Raw genomic sequence first — 26,123 nt, 5'->3', positions numbered from 1 at the left:
CAAATTTTCATTTCCTCCTTTTCCTATAGAGAGATAACAAGCCCGAGTGTATGCAGGGCAACAGAAGGATTAAAGTGTAAATCCCTCGCCATGCCGGTCAAACAAAAGCCTGCTGTTGAGATAACAAGATCACGTTTATGATAAGGCCTATCTGCGCTCGTATATCAGAAAAACACTCAGGGTGCTATGAGTGATCTCTCCTTCTGAAACTGCTAGTTGCCTGGCTGTCATACTGGTCCTGACCTGAATCCAGTTTGCACTCAAAGATTTCTAACTTGTTCCGATTCATTTCCAGTTCCAGAAGGCTGTACTTACAACAATTCAGATGAATAAAAACCAGCAGAGTAGGATGAGAAGTCGGAACCTCTAGCAGGGAGAGTCTGGAGTGATAAAATTCACCGGCGTCCTCTATCCCTGTGTTAGCAAAAGGTTTACGCGTTTCTGGGGCACGCCCCCTTCATCAGAACCTATAATAACCTGTGTTTCCTTATTGCTCTCTAATAGCAGTGCTTTCTAGCAGTCTACTGTCTCCTGAAGCAGGCCACCAGTCTTCAACAATTTCTGAAGCCAGTCTGCGGTCCCCAGTCTGCGGTCCCTGACCATCTCCTGCAGCACATTTGCACTTTCTGACCATCTCTGGTAGTGAGCCCGTGGTCCTTAACCATCTCACGTTGCTTGTTCTGTCTCTTGCCATCTCAGGTAGCAAGCACATAGTCTTTGACTATCTCCTGTTGCACGTCTGCAGTCCTTGACAGCTTCCTGTAGTATTACATTCAGTATTATTTGCAGCCCTTTGGTGATGTCATAGGATGCACGTGGGACCCCCTATATCAAACGAATTAAAGTCTCTTCTTACCCTGGGAAATATGGCAGCCAATGAGCAGATGGTAAGAACAAGGAGAAGGATTTCACCGATGACAAAAGTCACGTAGTTGGCCACTAGCCTAAAAAAAAAGACAAAATACTTATTACACAAGCAGAAATTTTACTTCATGTCAAATCTTTGTACAGTTGTCATTCCTCCTGGTGTAAACCTACCACCAATCAGCACTGCCCTGGGCTGAAGAGGATTGGGAACCCCTCATAATGGGCACAGCGGGTGTACAGACCTGGGAACTCAGCACAGGGAGGATTGGGAACCCCTCATAATGGGCACAGCGCGTGTACAGACCCGGGAACTCAGCAGAGGGATGGTGGGAGCTCCTCATAATGGGCACAGCAGATGTACAGACCCAGGAACTCAGCATAGGGAGGGTGGGAGCTCCTCATAATGGGCACAGCAGATGTACAGACCCAGGAACTCAGCATAGGGAGGGTGGGAGCTCCTCATAATGGGCACAGCAGATGTACAGACCCAGGAACTCAGCATAGGGAGGGTGGGAGCTCCTCATAATGGGCACAGCAGATGTACAGACCCAGGAACTCAGCATAGGGAGGGTGGGAGCTCCTCATAATGGGCACAGCAGATGTACAGACCCAGGAACTCAGCATAGGGAGGGTGGGAGCTCCTCATAATGGGCACAGCAGATGTACAGACCCAGGAACTCAGCACAGAGCTCTAACCGTTAAAGTTCCCAAGAGATAGAATAAACTGTCAGGAGGTATACTCTCCAGCATATAACCAAGACTGAAATATCACTAGAATAACGCTCTATAGACTTACATGGGATCGATCAGCATCTGAACAACAGCAGTAAAGAACAAAACCACGCAGGAACAGCTAAAGGCAGCCCCGCTCTGCTTCTCCTTCTCCACCGAGAATCGGGTCTCCATCTCCGGGTTGATGAACCTCATGGACAGGCGGTAGGTGTACTTCCCTTTCAAGCTGCAGAGAGAAGAGAGACAATCAACCAAATCACTGCGAAGTCCTCAGTACCCCATCCATCAGAACGGCTTGTTAGCAAAAATAGAAATATTCATTCAATTTCCAAGATTTTGAACGTAGCACAGTAGAGCCTTCTAAGATCAGAAGGTATCACATGTCTCATTCCATCACACACCCCAAAAATACGGAAATTATCCCCCATTTCAGGACCGTGGGAAGAGCCATGCAAATCATTCCTTTATATCAGCCATATGCAGTTGGTGTATTGTGCATGTTTGAAGGCTGGCTGAAGGCTAGCCTGGATTTGTGGGAGGAGCCTGTGCCTTTAAAGTCGGCGGGGTATCACTTACTTGATAAGGCTCGGACCACAAATACTGTATAGCCTAATATTATAGAGCCATTTATTTAAAAATTTCCATACACTGCACCGATGATGGCCAAAAAGCCTGAAACAGCTGTATTGAAGACACACTGAGAGCCTCAGTGAAGTCCTGAGAGTGAGAGTCTGCAGTGCTTAGTACCCCCTGGTGTGGTGACCCAGGAGGTACCTTAGGATCACTTATGGGTTTGGGACCCCACTACCGTGTTTCCCCGAAAATAAGACACTGTCTTATATTTTTTTGGGCTCAAAAAAACACACTAGGTCTTATTTTCAGGGTAGGTCTTATTTTTTTTTTTTTATAGAGGAAACATCGGCTTATGCGGCTCTGCTCCCTGCGCTGCCGCCTCGCTTCCTCTAGCCCTGGCTTTGTTGGCACCGCTGATTCTCTCCCGCGGCTCTTCAAGTTCCCCCTTATGCCACCACTGGCCCTGGGAATGGTCACAACTAGGTCTTATTTTCGGGGTAGGGCTTATATTTTAACAATTCCCAAAAATAGTACTAGGTCTTATTTTCGTGGTAGGTCTTATTTTCAGGGAAACAGGGTAGTGAGAATGGCACCTCGCCCCTTGGACTAGGCCTTATGGCTAAGACCAGGGGTAATTTTTATTACCGGGCCACAAGGCCTAGCCATTGCTTACACATTGGCACTCCACCGTCTGTGCACTTCACTTTTTATTTAGTTGGAGGATGTGTGGCCATTTGGTTCTTTCCTCCCCTGAAACGGAGGTCTCCCTTCGGGAGAGCCGTCAACCTAGTAACTGGTGGTTGGCTTCGGCTGACCACGAGGAATGGATCTGCCTGGTTTCGGCCAGGTGGACACAAGTGCCTTGCCCCTGTCAGGAGCCCTGCGACCCAGGGAGGTCAGGGAAGGGCCCTCTCTCTTTTCGGGAGACGGGCCAAATCCAACACACCCTTGTGCACTTTTTTGGTTCGCTTTTTGGGTGCGTGCTTGCACGCACTGCAGGCTTAGAAAGAAAATGGGCCCCCGTGCAGATCTCCATTACTAAGAAATTATTTTGGGGTTCGCTTCCACAACCTCCAGTTTTACATGAATGCTTCCTGCTTTCCAGCTCCCTTGTCCACTCCTCCCATACTCGCCTCCAGGACTTCTCTAGAGTCTCTCCCATCCTCTGGAACTCCTTACCCCAACCTGTCCGTCTATCTCCCACCTTGACTGCTTTTAGGCGTTCCCTAAAGACTCATCTCTTCAGGGAAGCCTATCCCACCTCAACCTAACCACTGAACCTTCACATTCTCACATAATTCATTCCCACACAGCTACCTCCTCATGTATCATTTCCCCCTCCTCTTTTAGATTGTAAGCCCTCAGGGGCGGGGCCCTCCTTACCATCTTGTCTTGAATTGTATTGTAACTGTAATGTCTTCCTTATATTGTAAAGCGCTGCGCAAACTGTTGGCGCTATATAAATACTATGTAATAATAATAATAATAACGCAAATAATGGACACCTACAGGAAATCAGATGCAGAGAGATAGAGAGCATTCCATGAAAAACACACTTTCTAAGCTGCTATTCATGCTACAGGAAACTTGACGCAGAGCATCACTGAAACTCCCGAAAAATGTAAATCTGGAGATGTGAGTATACTCAAATTATAATCCTAAATACGTTTTTCACCAAAAAGGTGGCCATCTGTCGTTGTTCAGCTGGCATGAACAGTCCGGCCAAGTACCGTATTTTGCGGTCCATAAGACGCACCGGACCATAGGACGCAGGGAGGTCCGGCGCGCCTTATGGAGCACTCGAGACTGTAGCTTCTGTGACAGCTTCTATGACAGAAGCTGTGACAGAAGCTGCAGTTAGTGACCGCTGAGACAGGTGGCGCTGTGATTACAGCGCCACGGTCTCAGTGATGACACAGAGCAGGCGAAGAACGTCTATTCTTCGTCTGCTCTATGGTTATCTCGATCGTCGCCGCTGCTCGGTTTTAATACGAGTGATCTCATTAGATCACTCGTATTAAACGAGCAGTGGCTCCTACTGCTGAACTCGATCGCCGCCGCCGCTGCTCGGCTTTAATACGAGTGATCTCGTTAGATCACTCGTATTAAACGAGCAGTGGCTCCTACTACTCGCCCGGCGCCCGAAACTGCATGTCTCGGGCGTCGGGATTCGCTCCATAAGACGCAGGCACTTTTTCCCCCTCCTTTTGGGGGGAAAAAAGTGCGTCTTATGGAGCGAAAAATACGGTATGTGCTATCTACACAAGGAAATGCTGAGAACTTAAGGCCCCATTCACACTGAGCGATTTCCGCCGCGATATCGCGAGAAGTCGCCGGCTAATGATATTCAATGGAGCTGTCTTAGCTCCATGTCGCTCGTCGCGGCCGCAAGTCGCTTCTATAGGACCCTTTTTTCGGCGGATTTTGCTTTTTGCTAATGGAGCCCGACGGAGAAGGTCGCGCTACCGTCGCTGGAACGTCGCCCCGAAAGCCGCGCTATCTCGGCCGCTGCAAAAGGTATGTCGCTACGTGTGAATGGGGCCTTAGATTGACAACATCTGACTGCTTAAGGTGCCCGCAGACCGCGATATCTAATCTGACTATTTAGGGGATGGGGGAGCCCCCTGAGCTCTATGACAAGAGGGACTTGAAGCTTACAATGGTCTTCCTTTCCTCGCACCCTGATGGCTGAACAGAGCCGTGAAAGTGAACAATTTGCTGCTGGGGGGGGGTAGCGACATTAATGCAAACTTGTTGCTTTGCTCTGCATTGGCTAACTTCAGGTTCAGAGTAGACCTTCACCATCCATGGTGAACCTATGTAAGGTCCTGGTGCCCAACCTGCAGCAGAAGGACCACTTGGTTCTTCCCATGTGACCCTTGGACCCCAGCAGTCAGCAGTAATGGCGGACATCTCTGGCAGTCTCATGTAATGTGTTCCTTGTCTCTGTATCTGCAGTCGTCCAATCACCCCTGTAGTATATCCGTAGTCTCTGACCATTTCCTACGTCTGCAGTCTCTGACCATCTTCTGTAACATTACATATACTGAACATTAGGTGCGGCCCCTTGGTGATGTTTGGGGCCACATTTGAGTTAACGACCCCTCATGTAAGGACTAGGTGGGGAGTTGTTATAAATACCGACGGATAACTTACACTTGCACGGTCTCTCTCTCCAGGAGGGCCTCATTCAGCAGCTTGTTCAGCTCTTGCTCGTTCTGTTGGGCGTCGATGACCCTCTCGGCCAGGTCTCGGAGGCGGAGCCGTCTGCGGGGGTTGGGGAAGGATGGGTTCACTACCTGTGAGAGACGGGGACAACAAACAAGGGATAGCCGTGCTGTTAAAGTAGAACGCGTCGCTCTGTGTCCTACGGACGTGCAGTATATAAAATGAGAATTCATTCATTAGGTGGCCATAAAACTCACAAAGTCTCCTGGAACAAATACAACATCAGATTAAACATTAACAAAGAATTAAAAAAATACATTTTGTAGATTCTTTACTGTAAGAGTGAAATATTGTGTATTCTTTACTGTAAGGGTATGGATTATAGTATATTGTTTACTGTAAGGATGAGATATTGTATATTCTTTACTGTAAGGGTGAAATATTGTATATTGTTTACTGTAAGGATGAGATATTGTATATTCTTTACTGTAAGGGTAGGCATGTTCTGTATTCTTTACTGTAAGAGTGACATATTGTAGATTATTTACTTTAAGAGTGAAATATTGTATATTCTTTACTGTAAGGGTGACATATTGTATATTCTTTACTGTAAGGGTGAAATATTGTATATTATTTACTGTAAGGGTATGGATTATAGAATATTGTTTACTGTAAGAGTGACATATTGTATATTCTTTACTGTAAGAGTGACATATTGTAGATTATTTACTGTAAGGGTGACATTGTATATTCTTTACTGTAAGGGTGACATATTGTATATTGTTTGCTGTAAGGGTAGGCATGTTCTGTATTCTAAGAGCGACATATTGTACATTCTTTACTGTAAGGGTATGAACCATGCGGCCATCACGGAATCGCACACCACCGCCGATCGCGCTGATTGTGCCATTATTTCACAATGACAACCCAGTTGCCCCCAGGCAGATCGCGCAATTTCCCGGCACAGTACCACCCGTGCAATCGCGCACCATTGCAGTTTAAAAACCCGCGTAGTGCGTGTCGCCAAAAAAGGCACACGTACCTTTTTTCAGCAATTGCCGCGCGGATGTAACTCCATTGAGATCACAGGGGCTGCATGACAACTGCTGTGTGCACCCGCACACGATCGGAAGTCTGCACGAGCCCTAAGTGGGAGGTGTTTTGTGCTTCACAGGATATAGCCTGGAAGGCTGATGACAGTGTTTGAGGTGTCAGTACATTCCACAGGAAGATACAGGGACATGGCATTTCTCTGGAAGGATCAACAGGTGTTTTCTGTACCTGCAGAAACTGTTCTCGGCCTGAAAAAAAAAAGAAAACGAATGCAGCCAACACATCTAAGGACGGGTAATATTTATGACAATTAGGGATGGGCCGAGTGTTCCATTGGCTCCCAGCCTGCATTGAAGAGGAGGCAGGGGGTAGGGGCAGAGGAGCCGCAGCCGGACCGGATCGGAGAAGAAGCCAACGGACCAGGGGACCGGAGGCCGGGACAGCAGCGGAGGTACTGGGGGCAGCGAAGGCATGCAGCGGTCTGTGTTCCCGCTGTCCCTGCCAACACAGGCGCAGAGAGCAGCGGGGATTTGAAGGGATGCAGCCACAGTTCTCCTAAATGTACCGGCAGCTGCCGGTACATTTAGGGGAACTGTGGACGCGGTTCACACGGATTGTCCGTAACCCGGGGACTGCCTGTATAAGCCCTCTTAAAGGGGACATTCATTTTCGAACGTTCGACCCCCATTTACTTGTATGGAGTTCAATTTCAAACTTTTCAGCCGTTCCAATGTTCGAATACGAACCGAACACGGGGGTGTTCGGCTCATCACTAATCACAATGTGGTTCTTGGGTAATGTAAACACATGGACCTGCCAGATTCCATATACCATTTTCCAGGGGGGACCAGTTATGGTCAGTCTTTGGTCAGTAGAAAGAAAGCTGGATTGTGCACGTGGCAGCAGCGATGTGCGTTGTCAGGTGGAGGAGGACGAATCGCCCCTCACTGATGTGACAGGAGAGCACAGTGACCTATCACATAACAGCCCTATTATCAGTACAAAAGCTCTCTGACATGTTCTCCTGCAGAATAGAATCATCCGCAGCTGATTGCATCCCGGGAACAATGTCCGATTATCTGAGGTTATTATATAAAACCTTGGCCTATGGCGAGGTCCAGGAGAGAGAATCTGCCTCTGACACACCTCAAGCTTTCTCCTCAGGAAGAGTTTATTACTTTCCACTTACTCTCAGAGGGATGCAGCTCAATGATTTACACACTCAGCTCGTTAACTTGTAATGAGAGAGCCTGAAGCCCGGGTGAAGTTGGAGCATTTAGTTGAGGTCAGTTACGTCCAACGCTGGTAAAACTTTATTGCCATTGGGTGTTACGCTGTGCGGTTTTTCTCTGCATGTGTGAACAGTTCGGGGTGAGTCCCTGCACCCGGCAGTGATCCTCTATACACCGGGCAGCCATAACATTATGACCACTGGCAGGTGAAGTGAGGTGGAGGTAGTGTGATGATTTGGGCAATGTTCTGCTGGGAAACCTCGGGTCCTGCTATTCATGTGGATGTTACTTTGACACGTACCACCGACCTAAACATTGTTACTGACCAAGTACACCCCTTCAAGGAAACAATACCCCTTTCAGCAGGATAATGAGCCCTGCCACACTGCAAAAATGGTTGAAGAATGGTTTGAGGAACACAAAAACGAGTTTGAGGTGATGACTTGGCCTCCAAATTCTTCAGATCTCAATCCAATCGATCATCTGTGGGATGTGCTGGAGAAACAAGACCGATCCATGGAGGCCGATCACCTCACAACTTACAGGACTTAAAGGATCTGCTGCTGACGGCTTGGTGCCAGATATCACAGCACACCATCAGAGGTCTAGTGGGGTCCATGCCTGGAGTCCATGCCTGGACAGGTCAGGATAAGGGGGACCTACTCAATATTGGGGGGGTCATCCAGATACCACAGCACACCTTCAGAGGTCTAGTGGAGTCCATGTCTGGATGGGTCAGGACAAAGGGGACCTACTCAATATTAGGGAGGTCATCCAGATAGCACAGCATACCTTCAGAGGTCTAGTGGAGTCCATGCCTGGACAGGTCAGGAAAAGGAGGACCTACTCCATATTATGGGGGGTCATCCAGATGCCACAGCACACCTTCAGAGGTCTAGTGGAGTCTATGCCTGGAGTCCATGCCTGGACAGGTCAGGATAAGGGGGACCTACTCAATATTGGGGGGGTCATCCAGATACCACAGCATACCTTCAGAGGTCTAGTGGAGTCCATGCCTGGACAGATGAGGAAAAGGAGGACCTACTCCATATTAGGGGGGTCATCCAGATGCCCCAGCATACCTTCAGAGGTCTAGTGGAGTCCATGACTGGACAGGTCAGGAAAAGAGGGACCTACTCCATATTAGGGGGGTCATCCAGATGCCCCAGCATACCTTCAGAGGTCTAGTGGAGTCCATGCCTGGACGGGTCAGGAAAAGGGGGGGACCTGCTTAATATTAGGCGGGTGGTCATAATGTTATAGCTGATCAGTGCTGTCACAGATACTCAAGGCACCAAGTAGGTTGCACCTCTCCAAAAATAGGATTTCTGGTGCCAAAAAGATTTATAATAGAGTAAAATGCTTTCTGCCAGCAATAAGTGTTTCCAGTGTTTCAACTGGATCATTATCATCACCACGACACCGGCCGGTTATAATAAGCAATGCTCTTTGCATCCCTTTATTGAGAGCACTCTCATTATCACTCATTATCAACCCTTCATGATTCGATTCAATAGCAATGCTCATCACCACCCAACCCAGATTACTACTAGCAATGCTTGCTATGACTCAGTAATATCCAAATTAACATAGGTGATGTTATCACCGCTCATTAACACCCTCACACATGCCTGTTATTGGAAGCACAGCTCACAATTATTAGTCTGTGTTGGGCCTAACAGTTGGTTTCCTTCAGCTTCCCTACATACAATGGGAGGTTATGCGTCTTCTAATGTGTATAACTGCTGGGAGGGCTCTGCTCCATGGTGCCCAACATGTAGGTCAAGGGCCACATGCGACCATTTGGTACTTATTGTGTGTTCCTTGGGCTCCAGCAGCTAGCAGTCGGAGCATTAATTTGTAAAGTGGTTGTAACTGCAGTGATCCCTAACAGTCTTATGTAACAGGTCCACAGATTTTGTCTCCTCTACAGTCTTCAAGCATTCCTGTAGCATGTCCTCAGACACTTACCATCCTCTGTAGCATGTCCTCAGGCACTTACCATCCTCTGTAGCATGTCCCCAGTCTCAGAGCATCTCCTGTAATATGGTTCCAGTCACTAACTATCTCCTGCAATATTTCCACCATTCCTGACCATCTCCTGTAGTCCACAATCTCTAAACTATTCTGAACTATCTCATGTGGCATGTCTCCAAGCTCAGCCCATCTCCTGTAGTGTGTCTACCATTCCTGACAATCTCATATATCTTGTGCCCAATCAATGACCATCCCCTTCAGCATGTCCACAATCCCTGACCATTTCCAGTTATGCCCCCAGTGTCTAACCATCCCATGTAGCATGTCCACAAACCCTGACCATCTCCTGTTATGTTCCCATCTCATGGTTTGTGTCCACAATCTCTGACCATCTACTCTAGGATGTCCTCCATCTCTGGACCTCTCCTGTAGGATGCTCCCCATCTTTGACCATTTTCTGAAGGATGTCCCTCATCTCTGGCTATCTCCTGTAGGATGTCCCCCATCTCTGGCCATCTCCTGTAGGATGTCCCCATCTCTGGCCATCTCCTGTAGGATGTCCCCCATCTCTGGCCATCCTGTGGGATGTCCCCCATCTGTGGCCATCTCCTGTAGGATGTCCCCCATCTGTGGCCATCTCCTATGGGATGTCCCCCATCTCTGGCCATATCCTGTAGGATGTCCCCCATCTCTGGCCATCTCCTGTAGGATGTCCCCCATCTCTGGCCATCTCCTGTAGGATGTCCCCCATCTCTGGCCATCTCCTGTAGGATGTCCCACATCTCTGGCCATCTCCTGTAGGATGTCCCCCATCTCTGGCCATTTCCTGTAGCTTGTCCTCAATATCTGTTCATCTCCTGTAGTACCTTCACAATCCCTGACAGTCAAGTGCTTTGAAATATGCTGGAGCTTTATAAACTAATAATTCATTATGATAACATTTATTACTGACTTTTATTCATAGCTGTGGTAGGAACATTACAGCGTGACTTCCTCTGAAGCATGGACTGATGTAGGAGGATAACAGCAATAATACTAAAAACCTCTAAAAGGTAAAATAGACCAAATGATGCCAAACTATATAAATCTATAAACAGCTCTGGGTCTTGAGTTCAAATCTCACCAGGAACCCTACTGGTATATTTACACGGGATACCTCCCAGTGCTACAGGTTTCTCCCACAATCCAAAATACTGTATTACTAGAAGGTTTAAAAAAAATGGGTGTACAGCGCTATTTTTCTACACTTCCATATAATAAGTGAATTTCATATATGTGCAAAACGTGCATGTAATATAAAGTGCTCTAAGTCTAAAATTCATAAAACAATCTGTTATAAAACAGCGTTGGTTTGGAGCACAGTGTTTTGCCAGCTTTTGGGCTGGATTTGGGACTTTTTGCAATATAAGATCACAGCTTTTTTGCACATGTTAAAGTCACATCGATTTCCTGTCATTATGATAAATTAAATCAGACTGTTTTATGAATTTTAGACTTTAGAGCACTTTATATTACATGCACTTTATGCGCTGGCACTATTGAAATATTGGTGCCTAACCAATCTTTTCACGTATTAATGTTTGTTGGATGAAATTCACTTATTATATGGAAGGATATATATAGCGCTGTACACCCATTTTTATCTGTTTAAAAGCATTCACGCTTTAAGTATAGCAGCTTTATATCCTTTGCCTAGTTAGGGAAGTCCTAAGCGCAGAATATTAATAGATTGATGCTAGAAGGTTAATTGCCTTTGGTTGGAATGAGTGTGGTACGGACTTGTTTTGTGAGCTCCTTTGGGGAGATTGGTGTGAATGATTCTTGATAACATCTCATCTCTTTCTATATACAGTAATACCTTGGTTTACGAGCATAATTCGTTCCGGAAGCATGCTTGTAATCCAAAGCGCTTGTAAAGCAAATTTCCCCATAGGAAATAATGGAAATTCAGATGATTCGTTCCACAACCCAAAAATATTCATATAAAAATGATTACAATACTGTACTGTGATATAATACTGTACAAAATATAAAGAAAAGTAAACCGATTACCGGTACCTTCGTGGCTGGTGTGAGGGGGACGAGAGAGAGGAGGATTATTGTGTAGGACGACTTTCACTATCACTAACGGAATCACTAGGAACCCTACTGGTATATTTACACGGGATACCTCCCAGTGCTACAGGTTTCTCCCACAATCCAAAATACTGTATTACTAGAAGGTTTAAAAAAAATGGGTGTACAGCGCTATTTTTCTACACTTCCATATAATAAGTGAATTTCATATATGTGCAAAACGTGCATGTAATATAAAGTGCTCTAAGTCTAAAATTCATAAAACAATCTGTTATAAAACAGCGTTGGTTTGGAGCACAGTGTTTTGCCAGCTTTTGGGCTGGATTTGGGACTTTTTGCAATATAAGATCACAGCTTTTTTGCACATGTTAAAGTCACATCGATTTCCTGTCATTATGATAAATTAAATCAGACTGTTTTATGAATTTTAGACTTTAGAGCACTTTATATTACATGCACTTTATGCGCTGGCACTATTGAAATATTGGTGCCTAACCAATCTTTTCACGTATTAATGTTTGTTGGATGAAATTCACTTATTATATGGAAGGATATATATAGCGCTGTACACCCATTTTTATCTGTTTAAAAGCATTCACGCTTTAAGTATAGCAGCTTTATATCCTTTGCCTAGTTAGGGAAGTCCTAAGCGCAGAATATTAATAGATTGATGCTAGAAGGTTAATTGCCTTTGGTTGGAATGAGTGTGGTACGGACTTGTTTTGTGAGCTCCTTTGGGGAGATTGGTGTGAATGATTCTTGATAACATCTCATCTCTTTCTATATACAGTAATACCTTGGTTTACGAGCATAATTCGTTCCGGAAGCATGCTTGTAATCCAAAGCGCTTGTAAAGCAAATTTCCCCATAGGAAATAATGGAAATTCAGATGATTCGTTCCACAACCCAAAAATATTCATATAAAAATGATTACAATACTGTACTGTGATATAATACTGTACAAAATATAAAGAAAAGTAAACCGATTACCGGTACCTTCGTGGCTGGTGTGAGGGGGACGAGAGAGAGGAGGATTATTGTGTAGGACGACTTTCACTATCACTAACGGAATCACTGCTATCTCTTGACTCAATGGAATCTTTTTCATTTCGTGAAACCTTAACAAGGAATCTATCCAATGTGACGTTGCATTGTCCATAAACAGACTCATCGCTAGCACTTCTACAGCTTTATTCGGGTGGCGCTTTTCTACAAAATTTTGCTCTTATTGCAAGACATTTGCTTGTATATCAAGGCAACATTTTTTCAGAAACACTCTCAAACCAAGTTACTTGTAAACCAAGGTATTACTGTATACTGTTATATCGGCCACTCAGTGTATATAATAATCCGGCCACTCAGTGTATATAATAATCCGGCCACTCAGTGTATATAACAATATAGATCCCCTGTAGCCTGTCCTCAATCTCTATTCATCTTCTGTTTTATGTCCACTTTCGGACCCCCTCCTGTAGGATGTCCCCCAGCTCTGACCAGTAACTGTGTGTATTGCATGTAGATATATCAGAAAGTTTGGTCCTGGCTGCCCGGTCTGTTAGCCTGGCTGCGGTGCCATTGACTTCAATGCACCGCCACGCCCCCTGCCGCCCCTGAATGCAGGTGTTTTTTCGTTGGTAGATCTCAATGAGCTCGAAGACGAAAAATAGTGGGCGCCTCTGGTATAGGCATTATCTTTAAATTTCTAAGAGATATGCCAATTAGATATGTGCACCAGCAAAAAAATCTGTTTCATTTCGATTCGGATTTTGCGTTATTTCGTTTTTCGAAGTGTAGAGTGTAAGCTCCTCAGGGGCGGAGACTGATGCTGCAGAATATGTCAGAACTAAATAAATGAATCCGTATTGCCTCATGTACTGTGTATTATACTGTAACTATATACATTGATAATACTAAATAAAAAAACACAAATCACCAAATTGCAGATTGCAAAAGCAGCCCTGCTGAGCCCTCTGTGCTGGTGGCACCAGTCTCAGTTGCTGTGTGCTGTACAGGACTTGTGTGACCAATAGCTATAGAGTAGCACTCACTCTGGTGTCCAGCTCCTCGTTCTCATCGGGCGTAGTACACGTCGTGTGGATACTTCCGTTACATTCTTTGGTGTTGATCAGCTGTGGGGAATTTCCATGTGATGATGTCAGTGACAGCTTCTGAACAAAGAAAAAAAAGAACACAGCGGAAAGATATGTCACTGCAGACCGACTCTGGGAACAATGAAGAGTACCAGAACCGGCCATTTATAATCATCATGAGGCTTATTATGACTTTGCATTATTTTTTTTAAAGCAAGGACCCCATCCAGGATCACAACTTACCAGAAAAAAAATTACAGGGTATTGAAGGGGGGCGGGTTCAACGGGGCTGGTTCACACCTATGTGCTGCAGTATAGTGTGAAAGGGAAACAATATGGGCCCACTTAAAGGAGAACTATGGGGTTAAGGCTTTTCCCCATAGTTCTCCTTAGGGTAACGGGAGGACACAAACTAGCGTCCTCCCATCACCCTAGGCTCAGTATACCGCGAGCTGTAGCTTGCGGTATACTGAGACGCCACAGCTGAAGCGGATCCCGACAATGATGTCTGTCTGAGCCGACCTGTGACAGTCTCATTGTCACAGGTCGGCTAGAACTATGAGGGGAGTGAAAAGCACCCCCCCCCCTCATAGTTCTCCTTTAAACCTATGCATCTGAGTTACCACACATGCTGCAATGCACCTGGAATCCAGCCTAAGCTGCTGCCCGCATGCTCCACCAAGTTGCAAGGGGGACAGGTATTGGCAGCGGTAAACCATGCACGAGGCAGAGACAATCCAGAACAGTTCAAGCAGCTTTTGTCACTTGCATTTTGATATTTTGAGGCGTCTGACAGCAGCGAATTGGGTGTAAGATGAAATACATATACGGGAGCTATTTTACATGCCAAACGGTTTGTATTTCTCTCCATCCAGTTCTAGCAGGGAAGGGAACCTGGTCTTTGTCTACTGCAGTTAAGTAACACTTACCGCTCTTATTCCTCCCTCAGAGTTTGACTGGACAGTGAAAAGAGAAGCAGCAGACCGAAGAGCTCACCTTTTCATCACTTTGCTCACTCCTCTTATCAGCATGCTCCTTGTTAGTGCAGGATTACTGCTGCTGCTGCTGCTGCTTACTTGTGCTGCTACTCCCACCCTATGTCTGAGCTCTGCTGTACAGAGACCACAAGAGTCCAGATCAGGGGCGGACTGGGCCGAGGGGCAGGGTGGCAATTGCCCCCCGGGCCTCTGTAATGAATTTAAAAACGGCCCCCGCCGGCGCCGATGCAGCGGTAATCACGCTTTTTTATCTCTCCCCTCTATATTCCCATGCAGTGCAGAGGCCATCACTGTAATGTAGAGGTCAGCGGGGGGAATGTAGAGGTCAGCAGTCAGTATGCATGCAGTGCAGAGGCCATCGCTGTAATGTAGAGGTCAGCGGTCAGTATGTACGCAGTGCAGAGGCCAGCGGGGGAATGTAGAGGTCAGCAGTCAGTATGCATGCAGTGCAGAGGCCAGCGGGGGAATGTAGAGGTCAGCGGTCAGTATGCATGCAGTGCAGAGGCCATCGCTGTAATGTAGAGGTCAGCGGTCAGTATGTACGCAGTGCAGAGGCCAGCGGGGGAATGTAGAGGTCAGCAGTCAGTATGCATGCAGTGCAGAGGCCAGCGGGGGAATGTAGAGGTCAGCGGTCAGTATGCATGCAGTGCAGAGGCCATCGCTGTAATGTAGAGGTCAGCGGTCAGTATGTACGCAGTGCAGAGGCCAGCGGGGGAATGTAGAGGTCAGCAGTCAGTATGCATGCAGTGCAGAGGCCAGCGGGGGAATGTAGAGGTCAGTGCTACTGGTGTGCTATAATTTTCCTCAACCCAGGAATGCATCTACTGCGTTACTTCCAGGTGTGCATGAAGAAAGAGGGTCATGAAAACAGCTGATTCGAATGACACGGCCCCACCGTAAGTGACTCGGTCGAGAAAATGTATGGGGTCGAGAAAAATTATAGAACACTGACTTTGACACGGTCTGGCTTCTCCCACTATCCTCCCAACAGCTCACAGCCTAGAAGTCCGGTGGCCCACAGTGGGTGAGAGTGCCTAAGTAGCGGACATGAAGCGGAGTAAGGCCAGAATCATTTAGGGAGCCCAGCCAGTCACCCCTTTCATGGACTTCCTACTGAGTCCTCACATCACCCGACCAATCACACTACTGTTACATGGATGGCAAGTGGGGGCGGGGGAAAAGGCAAAGTGGGAAGTGGGTCAAGTCGCTGCACCATGGGCCTCTGTGTTGTATTTGCCCCCTGGGCTAAAAGTTGCCGGTCAGCCCCTGGTCCAGATTTAACATCAGCCTGTGCATGTTTCCTCAAAACTCTCTGTGGGCTCCAAAGATACAGGTGTGCTTTAGGACATCATGTCTGCCTGAGCTCCTCCACTGGGCATACACAAGCGGCTACAATTCGAAGGCTGGTGGCTAACCCGGATAATGTGTATCATATCTACTTTTCTTTTCCCCAAAGCTCAGATACTCACCACTCCATTGATGCCATTCTTATTGACTGGCTGCTTTGGTAGGACAACCAGGTAAGTGACGATACCCTTTTCTCTCAGGTAGTCACACCTTGTGCCTCCTTCCCCCGGCTCCACTTCAAACTCCCCCTTCAGACAGTCAAAGGTGCTCTGAGAGATGTGCACGCGGCTGTGGGGAATTCGGGATGGAAATATATCAGCGGGAGCAAATAAATTATTAGCAAAAAAAAAAGTGAAGAGTACCTGAATGTATATCATATCATAATGTATATCTAAAACTGCCATATATACAATTTACAAAGCTAACATACCGAGATATGGATACTTATTAAATACAATAAAGTGACAGTCACATAAAAAAATAAAGATACCTAACCTTGTGTTAAAGTTTTCTGCAATGGGGCCTATGTTTTTTTGGCCCTTCCAGGGGCCTGCAAGTAGGGTTGCCACCTGTCCAGGATTCACCCGGACAGTCCTGGTTTTGAATGCTGCGTCCGGGTTTCATGGCAGCAGAAACCCGGACACAAGATGTCAGGCAGACAGGGGCAACCAAAATGAAGATAGTGGCTACTGGCCCCCCCACTGAAAATAATCTCAACTGTGATATTTACATATTAATGGGTGGCTCTATTTACATATGAATAAGACACGACTCAATCGCTCTAAAAAATGTCTGGTGTGCATTGATAGGAAAAAAAATTGGAGAAATAAAAGAAACGTTAACAGGGACATTGAGGGGCCCTGAAGATCCATTTTTCCCTTCTCTCCCTATATTTTAGGATTGTAATGAGCAAGGGTCAGCTGAAATGACCAGGATCCTTAAGATTTATTTTCTTTTCCTTCTTTATGCTCAAGCAAGAGCTTAGGGAGAGTCCAGGTGATGTAGAAGCATATTGGAGGCTGTGTGGAGACATAGGTGTCACAGAGGCACACTAGGAGTCTCTAGAAGACACATGACAAACTGGGTAACGCTTGGAACCACAGGGGCATACAGGGTGCGTATGGAGTCACTACATGACACGGGGAGCTTTTGGGTGCTGTTGGAGTCATGGGGCACAGAGGGCAAACTGGAGTCCCTTGATTACACAAGATGCTGTGGGGTGCAGTGGTGCACTAAAGTCAAGGGGTGCACAGGGATGCTAGAAGTCACTAGATGACACTGGATGCTCAAGGGGTGCACAGGTATTGCTTGATGACATTGGATCCTTAGGGGTGCACTGGAGTCACAGGGATCACAGGGGAGCACTTGAGTCACTATATGACATAGAATGCTCAGGGGTTCACTAGAGTCATGGGGAGCACAGGAGCCACTAGATGACACAGAATGCTCAGGGGTTCACTAGATTCATGGGGTGCACAGGAGCCATTAGATGACACTGGATGCTCAGGGGTACACTAGAGTCATGGGGTGCACAGGAACCACTAGATGACACAGAATGCTCTGGGGTGCACTAGAGTCATGGGGTGCACAGGAGCCACTAGATGACACAGAATGCTCAGGGGTTCACTAGAGTCATGGGGTGCACAGGAACCACTAGATGACACAGAATGCTCTGGGGTGCACTAGAGTCATGGGGTGCACAGGGGAGCACAGAAGTCACCAGATGACACTGGTTGCTCAGGGGGTGCACAGGTATTGTTTGATGATATTGGATGTTCAGGGGTGCACTGGAGTCACAAGGAACACAGGGGAGTACTTGAGTCACTAGGTGACATAGAATGTTCAGGGGTTCAATAGTTAAGGGGTGCACAGGAGCCACTAGATGACACAGAATGCTCAGGGGTTCACTAGATTCATGGGGTGCACAGGAGCCACTAGATGACACAGAATGCTCAGGGGTTCACTAGAGTCATGGGGTGCACAGGAGCCACTAGAAGACAGAATGCTCAGGGGTACACTAGAGTCATGGGGTACACAGGAGCCACTAGATGACACAGAACGCTCAGGGGTTCACTAGAGTCATGGGGTGCACAGGAGCCACTAGATGACACAGAATGCTCAGGGGGTGCACAGGTGTTGTTTGATGATATTGGATGTTTAGGGGTGCACTGGAGTCACAAAGAACACAGGGGAGCACTTGATTCCCTAGATGACACCGAATGATCTGGGGTGCACTACAGTCATGGAGTCACCAGATGACATTGGATTCTCAGGGGTGCACCAAGGGGCTGCGATAGGGGACTGAGGAGGCACAGGGATACAGGTGAGGCCCGCAGCAAAGGGGCTCGGATGAAGCATGGCGGTGTTATACACGAACTCCGAGCCATGCATTGCCTCCCAACTTAAGGGGGGCCGATCAGAACATCTCTCTCCTGATTGGTCACAGTGGTACTCCGGAACTGCTGGTAAAACCCAAAAGTGACGTCAGCCATGTGTAGGAGAGGAGCCTTGCTTTGCAGATGGTTTACTTACCCCGGAATGCCCCCAGCCTCCATCTTGTTAGCTAAGGTGACGTCCGTGGACCACACATCGTACTGCCAACGCTTCTGGCCGAGGACCCCTCCGATGACGGTACCCGTATGAACTCCCACACGCATGTCCACGTCTGTTTTGGTCTTCTCTCTGACATATCTGATGGACGGAGAAAGTCTTAGTTATCGGGCTGAACCACATTAATAGAAGATATTTAGATAAAATGATGTATTGCAGTGATGTGTCTTTTACATCTGCCCGGAGTTTAGCTTTGAATATATTTTCTTAGAGGTTAATATGAAATATCACAATATGAATATTATTAGGGATGCGCCGATACCGAGTATAATGCTCCGATCCCCCCCCCCCTGAGGGGCGGGCTTTCCGATGACCGCAATGGCGAACGAACACCGGCCCGTCCGGATTTTATCTTACGAACACGCTACACACCCGCCGAACATCGTACGGCGCTCGGCGGGTTTTTCGAACACGTTCGTAAGTTTAAAGTCGCGCGACCTTACAGTAGTAGAGGTCGCACGGCTTCCACACCTTGCGATAATCGTACGATCGCGGGATTTCCCGCCATTGTGGCAAGGTGTGTGGGCACCCGTACTCTTTAGTAGATCGGTTCCATCGCCTGTAACATGTTACGGTACTTACGATATGGCGTCCACCATGGCCAGACCCATCATGATGGAGGAGTAGGCGTGATCCTCTCTGTAATCGGGGAGGCCGCAGATGCAGTAATAACAGTCGCCTAGGATCTTAATCCTCAGCTGGTGATATTTCTAGAAATAAAAGAAACAAGAACCGCGTATTACTATTCTGGGGGTCAGGGTGAGAACGTCCGAGAGAGGCCAACCATGAGACGACCCAACCAATCCGCCGCTCCCCCCGGCTCCGGAGAACAGAGGGGAGTGGTGGGAATGTGTCACTTCCTGCGCCAATTGTGCTTTATGAGCGTGTCCTCCCTTCTTCCCGATGTGAGGAAGACATGGAGGGGGACGTACAGCCAATTATAGAACACCAAATTCCTGCAGCAAACAGCAAACTTCCTAACCCTCACTGTAACACTAACCCCCTATGTAACCCCAACACTAACCCTCACTGTAAGCCTAACCCTCCCTGTAACCCCAACACTGACCCTCCCTGTAACCCCAACACCGACCCTCCCTGTAACCCCAACACCGACCCTCCCTGTAACCCCAACACCGACCCTCCCTGTAACCCCAACACCGACCCTCCCTGTAACCCCAACACCGACCCTCCCTGTAACCCCAACACCGACCCTCCCTGTAACCCCAACACCGACCCTCCCTGTAACCCCAACACCGACCCTCCCTGTAACCCCAACACCGACCCTCCCTGTAACCCCAACACCGACCCTCCCTGTAACCCCAACACCGACCCTCCCTGTAACCCCAACACCGACCCTCCCTGTAACCCCAACACCGACCCTCCCTGTAACCCCAACACCGACCCTCCCTGTAACCCCAACACCGACCCTCCCTGTAACCCCAACACCGACCCTCCCTGTAACCCCAACACCGACCCTCCCTGTAACCCCAACACCGACCCTCCCTGTAACCCCAACACCGACCCTCCCTGTAACCCCAACACCGACCCTCCCTGTAACCCCAACACCGACCCTCCCTGTAACCCCAACACCGACCCTCCCTGTAACCCCAACACCGACCCTCCCTGTAACCCCAACACCGACCCTCCCTGTAACCCCAACACCGACCCTCCCTGTAACCCCAACACCGACCCTCCCTGTAACCCCAACACCGACCCTCCCTGTAACCCCAACACCGACCCTCCCTGTAACCCCAACACCGACCCTCCCTGTAACCCCAACACCGACCCTCCCTGTAACCCCAACACCGACCCTCCCTGTAACCCCAACACCGACCCTCCCTGTAACCCCAACACCGACCCTCCCTGTAACCCCAACACCGACCCTCCCTGTAACCCCAACACCGACCCTCCCTGTAACCCCAACACCGACCCTCCCTGTAACCCCAACACCGACCCTCCCTGTAACCCCAACACCGACCCTCCCTGTAACCCCAACACCGACCCTCCCTGTAACCCCAACACCGACCCTCCCTGTAACCCCAACACCGACCCTCCCTGTAACCCCAACACCGACCCTCCCTGTAACCCCAACACCGACCCTCCCTGTAACCCCAACACCGACCCTCCCTGTAACCCCAACACCGACCCTCCCTGTAACCCCAACACCGACCCTCCCTGTAACCCCAACACCGACCCTCCCTGTAACCCCAACACCGACCCTCCCTGTAACCCCAACACCGACCCTCCCTGTAACCCCAACACCGACCCTCCCTGTAACCCCAACACCGACCCTCCCTGTAACCCCAACACCGACCCTCCCTGTAACCCCAACACCGACCCTCCCTGTAACCCCAACACCGACCCTCCCTGTAACCCCAACACCGACCCTCCCTGTAACCCCAACACCGACCCTCCCTGTAACCCCAACACCGACCCTCCCTGTAACCCCAACACCGACCCTCCCTGTAACCCCAACACCGACCCTCCCTGTAACCCCAACACCGACCCTCCCTGTAACCCCAACACCGACCCTCCCTGTAACCCCAACACCGACCCTCCCTGTAACCCCAACACCGACCCTCCCTGTAACCCCAACACCGACCCTCCCTGTAACCCCAACACCGACCCTCCCTGTAACCCCAACACCGACCCTCCCTGTAACCCCAACACCGACCCTCCCTGTAACCCCAACACCGACCCTCCCTGTAACCCCAACACCGACCCTCCCTGTAACCCCAACACCGACCCTCCCTGTAACCCCAACACCGACCCTCCCTGTAACCCCAACACCGACCCTCCCTGTAACCCCAACACTAACCCTCCCTGTAATCCTAACACTGACCCTCCCTGTAACCCCAACACTGACCCTCCCTGTACCTTTTACCTTCTCACTATTAGAGTTCGACTCGAACACCTTTTATGGCCAATAGCTTGCATATAAGTCCCCCTAAAGGGGACAATCGCCTACCGCCATAGACCTTCATGGAGTCGAGTTGGATCTTTCTGGATGTTCTAAAGTTCGAATTGGAACCGAACTCGGGTCTGTTCGGCCCATCACTACTCCCTATCTCTTCCTATTGTGCGCCATGTTTGTACCATCCTCTCTCCCCTGGTTGTCCTCCCCCTACGTCGGTCACGTCCATGTGTTGAAGGTTCTCTGTCACCTCCCCGTGGCCTGTGTGCTCACTTACCGCTGCAAGCTTGTCGAATCGCGCAAAAAGCTCATTTAACAGTTTGACCAGCTCCTGAGCGCTGCAGTAAGAGGACAGCTGAGTGAAGCCCACGATGTCTGCAAAGAGTATGCTGCGGGGGAGACAGAGAGAAGGACGGGTCATAGAAGAAAGAGCCAATGACAATAAATATCGGTCGCCCGATTTGGCAATAACCGGCCATTTTTTATTTATTTTCCTTTTTTTAGCATTTTAACATATTTTAATACGCAGCCGACAGGTGAAGCTCCGGCTTTGTGTTCATATTGCCAGGCCCAAGTCAAGCAAGTTCACAAATAAAACCAGCTTTTCCTTTGCTTCTGCCGTCCCTGGGGATCTGTAATGGAGTGTTCGTATAACTATCGGGGCTGCAACCTGACAAAGCTGCTGGCCTGTATCTTCCGGCATCTTCTATACATCAAACAATTATGGGTTACTGTTCATTGTCACATTTGCTGTTTATCGACTAGGCCTGACAGCCTGTGTGAGAAATCTAATTGGTTGCTACGGGTTACCGTACTCCCTTACATTACCTGTTTACCAACTAGGCCTTACAGCTTGTGTGAGAGATCTGATTTGTTGCTATTGGTTACTGTACACTCTCACGTCTCCTGTTTACTGAGTAGGCCTGACAGCCTCTGTGAGAAGTCTAATTGGTTGCTATGGGTTACTGTACTCTCTTATATTTCCTGTTTACCGACTAGGCATGACAGCCTGTGTGAGGGATCTGATTGGTTGCTATGGGTTACTAGACACTCATGTCCCCTGTTTACTGACTAGGCCTGACAGCCTCTGTGAGAAGTCTAATTGGTTGCCATGGGTTACTGTACTCTCTTATATTTCCTGTTTACCAATTAGGCCTTACAGCCTGTGTGAGAGATCTGATTTGTTGCTATTGGTTACCGTACACTTTCACATCTCCTGTTTACTGAGTATGCCTGCCAGCCTCTGTGAGAAGCCTAATTGGTTGCTATGGGTTACTGTACTCTCTTATACTTCCTGTTTACCGACTAGGCCTGACAGCTTGTGTGAGGGATCTGATTGGTTGCTATGACAGCCTGTGTGAGGGATCTGATTGGTTTGCTATGACAGCCTGTGTGAGGGATCTGATTGGTTTGCTATGACAGCCTGTGTGAGGGATCTGATTGGTTTGCTATGACAGCCTGTGTGAGGGATCTGATTGGTTTGCTATGGGTTATTGTACACCTTCACGTCTCCTGTTTACCGACTAGGCCTGGTTGCTACGTGAGGCCTAGCTGAGGCGTACCTGACGTTTTCATGGCGGTACATGTACATGGTGTTGAACTGCTGGAGCTCCTTCTGCTGCTGGTCCTTCTTCATGTCTTTCAGCATCTCATCAGCGATGTGTTTGGGAAGAATGGAGAGGAGGAGTCTCTCCTGGAAGAGAAGAAATAAACAGGAGAGCTGCGGTTAGAGCGACATGTTCTGCTCGTGTTCTAGGAAATTCTAGCACGTGGCTGGACGGATGACGTCCCCGGCCCGCCGGAACGACCAGGCTGTAAAATCAAAATGAGTCACCCCCACCGCTCTGATGGAAGGCCGCCATCCCTCACGCTTCTGCTCCGGAACGCGCTAATCCTCTAAGCGTCGTGACGGATGGACGCAGGAAGGAAACCAGGCTTAAAGGATACGTGCACTTTTAAAACAAAGGGCATTTACCCTTTATGCCCCTTTCCCCTGAATTACCCCAACCCTCCCCCTTCACAGACGCACACTTACCTTGATCCAGCGGCCGCAATTTGTTTGTTTGTTTACATGCAGCGCTGCAAGTCTGAGCATTAGTGCTCCATATTCCTCAATAGGCCGAGTCTGTGACCCGAGGCCATGGATGTCAATGGGGCATTAATGCGCAGACGCAGCCGTTGAGTGGAAGTAAACAAACAGTGGAGGCGGGGCCATGGGGTCGAGGTAAATATACATCTGTGGAAAGGGAAGAAGGATAGGTGCACTTTGCTTGTTTAAAGCGGGCTTTAAAGTGGACCTGTCATCAGATATATATTCTCCTTGCTCAGTAATGTGTCAGGGTAACACTTCCAGGTATCTAATACCCCTCACAGCGATCACAGTACATTCGCTCTGTGCAAATATTAGCCAAAACGAACGTTCTTTAGTTGTATTTTCCAACGTTTCTTCATGTAATACCACATTGTGGCCACTATGTGGCGCCGAGGAGCATAGAATATATATATACTCATTTCCTGTGCTCCTATAGTGCCATCTAATGGCCACCATGTGATATTACATGGAATCAAGTTTGTTTTGGTTAATATTCACACAGAGTGAACGTTCACAGATATTTGCAGGGTGAACGGCCCAGTGCACTGTTTATAAATAGACCCCCTAAGTGTCCCCGTTGGGTATCTAAACCCGTGAAAAAAGAAAATGTATTATACTGCAGCTTAAGTGTCCCTAGACCAGGGGTGGGCAACCTGGGCACACTTGCTGTGGTGGAACTACAAATCCCGTGAGGCCTTGCAAGACTTTGACAGGCACAGACAGAGTCATGGTGGGATTCGTAGTTTTACTGCGGCTAGAGTGCCGGGGTTGCCTACCCCTGGACTAGATCTGGCGGCTGCATTCGTTTTCTATATTTTATGCTTTTTTGCTCTTTTTTCTAACTTCCTGTCTTAGGGTGACAACGCTCATTCACTGCACTGTATCTATGGAGGAGCAGCGTTGTCACCCCAGGACAGGACTACAGAGCTCTTTCTCCTCATCTCCATAACATAGGGGAGAGTCGTTCTGTAGTCCGCTGAGAGAACGCAGACAACGTCGCTTTAGATTCAGTGCAGTGTTGTTGACTCAGCAGAGGAAGTTTAGTTGCTTGTTAGGGTTACCATATTGGTAGGCAACCCCCAGCTGTTGTGGAACTACAAGTCCCATGAGGCATTACAAGACTCTGACAGCCACATGCACGACTCCCAGAGGCATGATGGGATTTGTTGTTTCAACACAGCCGGGGACGCAGTTGGCTATCCCTCTATTTTCGGTTTGGCCAGCAGGTGTCGCTGTTGTCACTTCCTCCAGTGCTGGCGCCTCGCAGTACACAGAGCACCTGGGCCCCTGTTTGTACAAACACACCTGTTCCTGCTCATTCCATCGGGGGGACGGCATTCTCGGTGCGCAGTACAGAACGTGGCTGCGTCTTTACCCGCAATACAAAGAGCCGGACTATGCAGGCGATACTCAGCTGTGAGATCCGTGCAATGTGAAAATGCCCCGAAATCTCATAAAACCCCAAAACACCCGCTGTGCCCATTATGAGGGGTTCCCACCATCCCTGTGCTGAGTTCCCGGGTCTGTACACCGCTGTGCCCATTATGAGGAGCTCCCACCATCCCTGACTCATCTCTCCTTGGGCCAGGCCCAGAATCTTCCACAGGCCTCGCCAGGGAGCCCCCACCGGGGTCCTCCCCAGGATCCAGCATCTCTCCTGGGGGCAGAGAAGCAACTCTAGCCCCCGGTCTCTGGAAGCTCACGAGCTAAGGAACCAGCAACCTCACACCTCGCTGTCAGCGAGCAGAATGGCAGTTTCCCACCATCCCTGCGCTGAGTTCCCGGGTCTGTACACCCGCTGTGCCGATTATGAGGGGTTCCCACCATCTGCAGCATGACATGTGGGTGTTACCTATGCAAATACAGCCTGTGTAGGAACGCCCACTCCTCCAGACTGACACCCGCCCATCAAGGCATATTGATATTTGCATAACTCCTCCCAAGAGCCCGCCCACTGCATCAGGGAGAGCTTTCTTCTTACTGTGGAGAGATCTCTCACTTCCTGCTGTCTCACGAATACAGGAAGTGAAGGAAAATCTCACCAATAGGACACAGGCAACTAAAAAAAAACGCCTGACAAGGGACACAAGCGATCCCTACAGCAGTTAACAACAACAAAAAGAAAAGGATGTATTTTCTCTCAGCACGGAGCCCTTCCCCCACGAATCCGGCCCCCCAAAAAATGAGGAGTCTTATCCGAATGATAAAAAAGATGGATTCCAGCCCGACGTCGGCAGTCTAAGGAGAGCGCGCAATCTCGGCTATTATCAACATCATTATCCTCTAAGTGTATCCGGACGGCTAAACATGAACACAATAATGTCATTAGGATCTGAAATAGCCTCGCAGAGCAATCAAAATATTCCCACTGCAGGCAGCCCTGGTTACAGGTCC

At 48.5% G+C, this 26,123-nt stretch overlaps 1 protein-coding gene across 1 annotated transcript in view; it reads right to left on the bottom strand.

Annotated features, from left to right (window-relative positions):
- Window positions 1-26,123, bottom strand: part of ADCY3 (adenylate cyclase 3) — a 115,007-nt gene that overhangs the window by 14,935 nt on the left and 73,949 nt on the right. Inside the window, exons 5-13 of the mRNA XM_018566830.1 lie at window positions 23,200-23,330; window positions 21,915-22,026; window positions 19,306-19,433; window positions 18,646-18,804; window positions 16,239-16,401; window positions 13,727-13,843; window positions 5,329-5,471; window positions 1,664-1,825; window positions 857-944 (exon numbers count right to left, since the gene is read on the bottom strand). Coding sequence (XP_018422332.1) covers window positions 857-944; window positions 1,664-1,825; window positions 5,329-5,471; window positions 13,727-13,843; window positions 16,239-16,401; window positions 18,646-18,804; window positions 19,306-19,433; window positions 21,915-22,026; window positions 23,200-23,330 — 1,203 coding nt within the window. The remainder of the gene's footprint in view (window positions 1-856; window positions 945-1,663; window positions 1,826-5,328; window positions 5,472-13,726; window positions 13,844-16,238; window positions 16,402-18,645; window positions 18,805-19,305; window positions 19,434-21,914; window positions 22,027-23,199; window positions 23,331-26,123) is intronic.

This window comes from Nanorana parkeri, unplaced genomic scaffold, assembly GCF_000935625.1.
Source record: "Nanorana parkeri isolate BGI_ZX_2015 unplaced genomic scaffold, ASM93562v1 scaffold980, whole genome shotgun sequence".
In the NCBI taxonomy this organism is placed as follows: Eukaryota; Metazoa; Chordata; class Amphibia; order Anura; family Dicroglossidae; genus Nanorana; species Nanorana parkeri.
Note: the sequence above shows the minus strand (reverse complement) of the source record. Positions and strands in the feature narration are given on the sequence as shown.